The sequence below is a fragment of the Chenopodium quinoa genome, unplaced genomic scaffold (assembly GCF_001683475.1).
Source record: "Chenopodium quinoa cultivar QQ74 unplaced genomic scaffold, ASM168347v1, whole genome shotgun sequence".
NCBI classification, from domain to species: Eukaryota; Viridiplantae; Streptophyta; class Magnoliopsida; order Caryophyllales; family Amaranthaceae; genus Chenopodium; species Chenopodium quinoa.
The window spans coordinates 3500816-3509469 of record NW_018744626.1 but is presented as its reverse complement, the minus strand read 5'-3'; the positions used below and the strand labels follow the sequence as shown (position 1 = coordinate 3509469).

At 35.3% G+C, this 8654-nt stretch overlaps 1 protein-coding gene across 1 annotated transcript; it reads right to left on the bottom strand.

Annotated features, from left to right (window-relative positions):
- On the bottom strand, nucleotides 1-8141 carry LOC110700530 (LRR receptor-like serine/threonine-protein kinase FEI 2). The gene is made up of 13 exons (XM_021878082.1): nucleotides 7643-8141; nucleotides 7396-7531; nucleotides 7232-7303; nucleotides 7057-7128; nucleotides 6826-6897; nucleotides 6624-6695; nucleotides 6457-6528; nucleotides 2079-2185; nucleotides 1797-1970; nucleotides 1365-1697; nucleotides 742-996; nucleotides 490-623; nucleotides 1-367 (listed from the first exon to the last, which is right to left on the bottom strand). The coding sequence occupies exons 1-13, from the start codon at nucleotides 7722-7724 to the stop codon at nucleotides 143-145; spliced, it is 1806 nt and encodes a 601-aa protein (XP_021733774.1). The 5' UTR covers nucleotides 7725-8141; the 3' UTR covers nucleotides 1-142.
- Nucleotides 8142-8654: the final 513 nt, after the last annotated feature.

Below are 8654 nucleotides of genomic sequence, written 5' to 3'. Positions count from 1 at the left end.
GATGGAATGCGAATGAACATTTGAACACGGAATGCTATTCTAATGACAGTATTTTTTAAGGGTTGCATGACAAAATGCACAGATTAATCAATTAATTTAATATACAAAATCCCAAGGCAGGATTACAAGGACAGTCCATCATTTAGCAATGATCAGACTGAGACTCATAGAAATCGCTAGGGCAAGGAGACATGACCTCTTGTTCTAGAACCTGCAAAACCTCGTTCATTGATGGCCTACGCTCTGGATCTGCATCAGTACATCGGGAAACTATATCGAGTATTGCCTCTGCTGTTTCCTGATCCACATCACGGCACCTTTTATCCACTATATCCTCTAATCTGTTGTCTTTCAATAGCGTGTTCATCTGCAACAACATTTGAGACATGGTTTCACTTATAACCTTTAAGGCTTTAACCAAGTTGGGAGTAAAATAGAATTCATTCTACTAAAGGGAAAGATAAGAGAAATAAGGACTTAGGAACTCACCCAACCAACAACATTCAAGCCTTTTTGAACAAAGCACGGATCAGTCGGTCTTTTTCCAGTCACAAGCTCCAACAGAAGAACACCAAAGCTGTAAACATCTGACTTTTCTGTGGCTCTTCCACTTTGTAGATACTCTGCTCATGAAGTGCATATATTTGGATTAAATTGTTTGAACACCGGACTACTTCCCTAAGGTTTTGTTCTTTTCACGTTAAAATTTTGTGAAAGATAAGAGAAGTTTAGAAGACATACCAGGTGCCAAGTAACCAAAAGTACCAGCGACAACTGTTGTGACATGAGCCTCTTCGTCTTTCAAAAGCTTGGCAAGGCCAAAATCTGACACATGCGGCTCCATATTTTCATCAAGAAGTATATTGCTTGATTTTATGTCACGATGAACTACTCTTGGGCAGCAGTCATGATGCAGGTAAGCTAATCCACGAGCAGAACCAAGAGCTATCTTCAAACGAGTACTCCAGCTTAATACTTCATCACTATAGCCTTGTTCTGTCAATTGCAATTAAGCATTTAACATCAGAAGATAGATACTCCATATTTTAAAATAAAAAATAGTATGGCCTGCTGATATTAATCAACATATTATCATCCACAGTCATGTTCCCCTAATAATATACATCATAAATGCAATTTCTTTCATACAAGGGACTTCATGAAGAGCTTACTAATCAAATGCTCTACTAAATTTCGTTTGCCAGCAATGCCAGGCTTCTTATGAATGTCGTTTATCTTCAAGCATGTATGCAATATATGTTCATGTATTTCAGGTAAGATTCCATGTCCAATACATACAGCTATTCAGTTACTTGGATATATAATCTAGTAAACAATGCATAATTTTTTGGGAAGAAAATTACCATGCAACAAATCATCTAGGCTGCCCATTGCCAAATAATCATATATGAGAAGTTTTGAAGTAGGCAGTCTACAGTAGCCTCTCAAGTTTACTAAATTGATGTGCTTGATGCTGCCCAAAACCTCCAATTCCCGCTCAAACACTTGATCAGATCCTTCACGAGTGCGATCTATCCTTTTAACAGCAAATGTGCCACAATCATTCATGACCATTCTGTATACAGTACCATAGCCTCCCGAACCCACAACATCTTCTTCATCAAGAGCCTCCAGCTTTTCGATGATCTCATACGAGGGATATGGAAGATCACCATGAAACGTTATAAGCTTGGTTCCTGTCCCAGAAGAGAAATGGCTTTAAGATAAATAAAATATTTGATAGAACTCAACCAAAAGTTCCTACAAAGATCTGATGAATGTATATTCTATTCTACCTGCTTCAGGTTCGACTTGTTTCTTGACTTCTGTGTATTTCTTGGCAGCTCTTTCTTTCTTTGATACTGACCAAACCCAAAGGAGAGCAACAACGACTAAAAGAGCCACTCCTAGCATGGACATTGCCCCAATCAACAACCCCTTGATATAATGAGATGACCGCTTAGTTGGAACTGTAAGATAATAGAAGATGTACTGAGCTCAAAAAAGTTTAGATGAATACTCTATGGTTAGATAACAGAAGCAGATACATGTTATTGACAGCAATGATTGCTGCTTACCTGCAGCTTGATCACTCTCAGCATGAGGCAAGACTGCAGGGAATCCAAGTGAGGTCCGGCATGGTTTATGCACTTGTCGCCCACAAAGGTCCAAGTTGCCAATAAATCTGTTACCGAGAAAAGTGATTTAGAGCAGGCAAAGGTACTGAATCCTATAGCACCAGTTAATCTAGCGAAAGCCTACATGACTTATGATGCTAAATCAAGGTCTGTCGAGACAATGGTGGCATGAGTAATACCTCCACCAATCTTTTTTAGTTGACACGATTCTTTTATTACGTTTGCCAAGTTTAATATCTCTATTCAATAATTATCTATAAGTAAAAATTATCAAAAGTTGATATTATGAAAAAAAATACATTAAGACAACGCTACAGTTTAATCAAGCGCCATGATAGACTATAATAAAAAAATTCTACTAACAAGAGCATGTTCAACATGAGTCAACTATTAATTTACGACATAAATAGTCAATTGGGAGTTTACAACTTCACATAGAGCCTCATATCAGAGGGAAACTTATTCAAGTTCTAAAAGGCTAAGGGAGTTCGTATAAGCAGGTCAGCAAGCATGTGTCAATCAAGGCATGTCATTATAGCTTTTGCATTTATGTTCAAATGCACGATGTACTTGGAAAAAAATCTTGTTAGCTTCTTTCATTTAAGATTCAAACTTAGCTTTGCAATTCTGTGAGTTAGGCTTTGACATCTACAATCTTTTGTGATTCAATCAAGATGTTTGGTTTGATTCTCTTATTTATGTTCTTTTCTTTTCAACATGTGGGAGGGAAATTATTATTTAAAAACAAGCTAAGCTCAAATATGATTGTAATTCTGTGATTTGTCCCTAATCCTAAGAATTTACTTGACCTCCGTTGAGGTAAACACACCCCTTGCGGAATAATCAACTGACCAAACAAACCACAAGCACGTTCTACATACTAGTTTGCTCGAAGTCACACTAACCCAAGCAATATAATATGTTATGGAATATCTACACAACTCCAGCTATATCAACACATAAACGCAACAACACAAAGCATATGAACTAACACAATAAACAAAGCAAGGAACACACGACATCTACATGGAAAACCCCTTCAATGAGGAGTAAAAACCGTAGGACAGTTAGGGAGTCCGCCCAAATTGCTCTTATTGTAGTAATGGAATGATACCCAATCATTATTTCAAGTCTTAAAAATGGGTACTCAATTTACCCAACTACAACAAACATAAGAGCTAAACAATGGAGGACGAAATTGAGAAATATCACCGGAAAAAAAGGGTTTGTCCAGCAACCGTAAATCACAAACTGTAGGAGCAAATGACAATCAAGCTGTTGAAAATTAAGCTCTCATGTCCTAAAAAAGATGTCAAAATTTGAGCTAAATCGAACCACGGATGAGCTTCGATCGGGACTGCATACTTGAAAAATGTGAAGTGGTTGCTATTGTAAACTCTATGTGCTTCTCTCCTTTCTCTCAACTAATTACCCTAATATATTTACTCACCTTACTGGCAGCAAGTAAATGATAAATAATACCACCGAGACTTTGTTACCCACTCTCTTCCACGATAAGGCACACCAAAGTCAATAAAACACTTGGACCAAAACTAGACAAGTTGCCCTAAAAATAATCATGATATAATACGGGTTTCTCCACATAGAAAGGGACCCATAGCCCAAGAAATCTCCCCCTCCCACATGGAGGTGGTTACCATTCCGGCAATCAAACAACGAGTCTCAAACTTGCCTCTTGGTAATGCCTAAATCATCATGTCGAAGCCATTATCATCGGCATGGATTTTCTCAAGCTCAAGGAACTTAGCATCAAGAACATCCCGTATCAAATGATATCTCACTTCAATATGTTTTGACTTTGCATGAAAGGTAAAACCCTTAGCAAGATGAATAGCACTATTGCCCACACATTTCTATAATCTAGATTGTCAAAAACTGCTCCCACCAAAAGTGATCAGTAACCGAAAGTAGACTTCCTCGAGTCAATATCACCCACCATGTTAGAATTTGAATAGACAACAAGAATAGGCTTATCACTACCAAAGCATAGCTTCACATCACTATTACCTCGTAGATATCTCATAATCCATTTAACAGCATACCAATGCTCCTTTTCCAGATCAAAGAGAAAACGACTAACAAAACCACTATTACAGGCTTAGTGCAAAACATTGCATATATCAAGCTACCCATAGTTGAAGCATAAGGAGTATGCAACATGCTTTCCTTCTCTTCCAATGAAGAAGGACTCTATTGAGAACTCAACTTAAAATGCAAAGCAAGAGGAGTACTCACTGGTTATGTTTTCTAACCTTTGAAGAAACCCATTTGTGCACATGCCTACCCACCGTGCCAAGAATTTTTAGGGCAACTTGTCTAGTTTTAAAATATTTTACTTTGGTGTGCCTAACCGTGAAAAAGAGTGGGCAACAAAGTCTCTCGTATCATGTACTTGCTGCCAGTAAAGTGATTAAATAGACGAAGGATATTAGTTTAAAGAAAGGAGATAAATACGGAGAGTTTACAAGAGCATCCACTTCACGTTTTCAAGTGCACAGTCAAGAATTCCTAAAATCAACCCTGATCAAAGCTCATCTGTGGTCTGATTTGGCTCAAATTTTGACAGTTCATCAGTGGTCCGATCCAAGGCTTCATTTTCAACGGTGTGATTGTCATTTACTGCTTCGGTTGTGATTTGCCGCTACTGGTGATATTTCTTAATTTCATCCTCTATTGTTTAGCTCTTATGCTTGTTGTAGTTGGGTAAATTTAGTACCCACTTTTAAGACTTGAAATTGTGATTGTGTATCATTACATTACTACCATAATAGCAATTTGGGTGGACTCCCTAACCGTCCCACAATTTTTAATGTTCTCTTTGAAAGGGTTTTCTACGTAAATTGGTTGATTATATCTGTTTATATACTTTATGTTGTTGCGTTTATTTGCCGATAGTGCTAGAGTTGTGTTGATCTTCAAGAACATATTATATTGCTTAGGTTAGTGTGACTTTGAATAAACTAGTAGCTAGAATGTGCTAGTGTTTGATTGGTTAGTTAATTATTTCGCAAGAGTTGTGTTTACCTAAACAATCTGGAATCCGGTAATATTAATACTATTAGAATGATTAGTTTGAATAAAACTAACTATCATCTTCGGAAGAGGAAGATGAGAGACTTGTTGTATGTCAAGAGTTGACATTTACTTGTGTTTAGTGCTGAAAAACCAAAAGGTAAAAGTGAAAAGCCCTTGATAAGTGAGTGCACACTCCATTAGTATGAGGCCATTTAGGAAAGTGCCCAAGAACAGCTCCGTACGGGCCGTGCCCAAAGTGGACACTTATACTAATGTGGAGTGGAGTATGCATGCGGCACAATAAGGTGGATGACACGGGCCCAACAACCTCTTTGTTTATAGTACGCTTGACCATCAATACTTAGCTAGTTAAGTAGTTATTGAACCTTAACTTAAAGAAAAGTTGAATTCTTTTTATCATGAATGCCTAAATAGAGCAAGTTGATTCTACTATGTCAAGAAAAGTGTTCTTGTGGAACTTTGTATCGATGAAATGTCAAACTCTATTGTATTTGATGCAGTGAAAATATCTTGAACCACATGTTAGTATAGAAGAAAAAGCATCAATTAAGATGCATATGGTTTTAGTCATATCTTGAACCATAGGCATGAACCACATGTTAGTATAGAAGAAAAAGCATCAATTAAGATGCATATGGTTTTAGTCATATCTTGAAATTTGGGGTAGGGCTTATTGATTGCATTGGGACAAATTGGCAAGGATACTTAACTGAATTTTCATACACATTCTTGTCATTCGAATGTTTTGTATGTAGTTTCTCAACTAGATTAATAGTACATCATTCAATTTTCAATATCTCGGATAATTACAATCTAGGTTTACTAGTACTTGCTGATGCTAACTACAATCATCCCAAACATATGGTACGAGTACATATAAAAAGCTACTAACAAAACTCGAAGAAAAACCATTCGTTTCTTTGCAACTTAAGTGGTGGACTATTTGTGGCTGCTCATGAGAAAATTGCGACATATTGTATTATTGTGAATATCCTACCTCTCTAACCTATTTTGCATTAATAACAGCACTGATGCTAGATGTATGGTCAATCAGAAAGTCCTGGTGGGATAATTTATTTAAAGTCTATACATCAACAAGTTCAGAATTGTCATGCTTAAAAATAGCAGGCACCAAAGAGTCAAACTGTCAAAGACAGACAAATACAAGCAATATAATCAACAGAAGCTCAAGAAAAAACATTAGCCATCCTAAGCAATGATCTTTCACACATAAATTATAATATGGGCAAGCATAACATACGATTTATTCCCAAAAGAGCTGAGAGAACCAAAATCCGGGATCTCCCCTGAGAAGAAATTAGTTGACAAGTTCCTGTGGCAAAGTAGTGAAATAAGATATGCATAGTAAGTATTTAACAAAGCATTCTGAATTTGAAATTAATTTTCAGACATCATTTCAGAACTTACAGATAGCGTAGCCTTGTTAGCCGCCCTAGGGAGGAAGGTATAGCACCCTTTAATGAATTACTAGACAAGTCCCTGCATCAACAGAAATAAGTATTGTAGTACTATATAAGAATGTAAAAGAATGCAAGGTTTGAAAGCTAAAAATATTGAAAATTGACAAAATTGCAAGGCTATTAGCTAAAAGCTTAGATTGTAATCTTACAGTATGTTAAGAAAAGAAAGATTTCCAATCTCAGATGGTATGCCACCCTGCAGATAATTGGCTCTCAAGTACCTGGAATTGAAGGACAGTTTAACAATAAGACAGTGTCCAGTTTTTACCACAATCTATGCTCTACACGGGCTCTTCATTTCACCTCAAGTACCCGTTTCAAAACCTCGACACTTGATATAACATTGACCACATTAAGAAAAAAGAAAGGGTTTCACTTACAGTGCTTTGAGCTCAGTACAGTTTGCAATTTCATGAGGAATAAAACCATGCAGGCTGTTCTGATGAAGTGCTCTGAGTCACCATTCAAATAAAATATATATATAATTTAAATTTAGGTTTTACATAAATATGACAGAAAATAAAAACAAAAATCAAAGTTTAAAGTAATACTCACAGTCTTTGAAGTTTAGTAAGCTTCCCAATGCTTGGAGAAATTATCCCCCCAAGTTGCATATAAGGTAAATTTCTGAAGAACCCCAAAATCACAAACATTACCAAAATAAAACATGTTTCAAAAATGAAGAAAATTAATAACAAAATGAAATAAAGTAGACATACATAGAAATGACAGTTTGGTCTTCAGAATTACAAGAAATCCCAATCCATTGACAAGGTGTATCATCAGTATCTCTCCAATTACCAAGGGCATTATTGGTATCATTCAAAACATTCTTCAATTCAAGCAAAACCATGCCTAAATATACAAACAAAAACAACCAATTAATTACAATAAATTAAAACTTATAAAAACAATTAACGCATCAAGAAATAACCCAAAAAAAAAAAAAAATACTGTAAATTTTACCATCTGGTGTGAGGGCAAGAGTACAAATGCTGAAAAGGGTAGTCACTAAAATAAGTTTAAAGATCAAAATCAACAAACCCATTTGAAATTTCTTCTTCAAGATTGAATTTTTAACCTTCAATTTGATACTTCTTCACTCATTAAATATAAAAAAGAAAAAGAAATTCAATAATGTGAAGAAAAAAAGTTTCTTTTTTGGGGGGTACTAGTAAAGTTTTGAACTTTGGACAACCATGATAACTGTGAAGAAAGAAAAGAGTGGAGTGAGTAAGTGTTATCATGACAGTAGATTTTTCAAAAAAAAGTTAAAATAAAGGAAAATGCACAAAAAAAAATTAAAAAAAAAAAATTGAATAATTAAATGGGGTCCTTAAGTTGAGTAGTCTATAGCAATGGGGACAGTAAAAATGGGGTAAAAGACAATTGGGAAGTTGTGCTTTGCAGGGAGGAAATAGAGGGTGACTGTCTCTATTTTAATTGGGTTTTTCAATTGGCGGGATTTTTTTAATAAAATACCAACGTTCATTAATTCAAATAAATAAAAATATTTGTAGTGGTGTTACTATTTGAATAATCATTATTATTAGGTTCAAATATTGGTACGAAGTATTAATGTTGTGTTGAAATTTTGAAACCGGGGGAACTAGAAAAAAGAGTTGGAGTTTAGTGGTTGAATATTGGATTTTGTCTCTTTGTTGTTGGTGGATAAAGGATTCGAAAAATAAAGATTGTTTCCTTTTTCAGTGTTTAGTGGGAAAAAAAGGGTTACTTGAAATAAAACGAATTGTATTACAAACTTCTGTCGTAATAATCCGTATTTTAATTGCAAAGTAATGGACTAATGGGTATATAGTGTTTACGGAGAAGATTAATCAAAAACTATTTCAAAATGTTGTTTCTGTTTCTATTTTTGGGTAATACTACGTAAAGATCTTTCCTCAAAAAAAAAAAAAAAAAAAAAAAAAAAAAAAAAAATTACTACATAAAGATCATTATATACCCTCACTTTTTT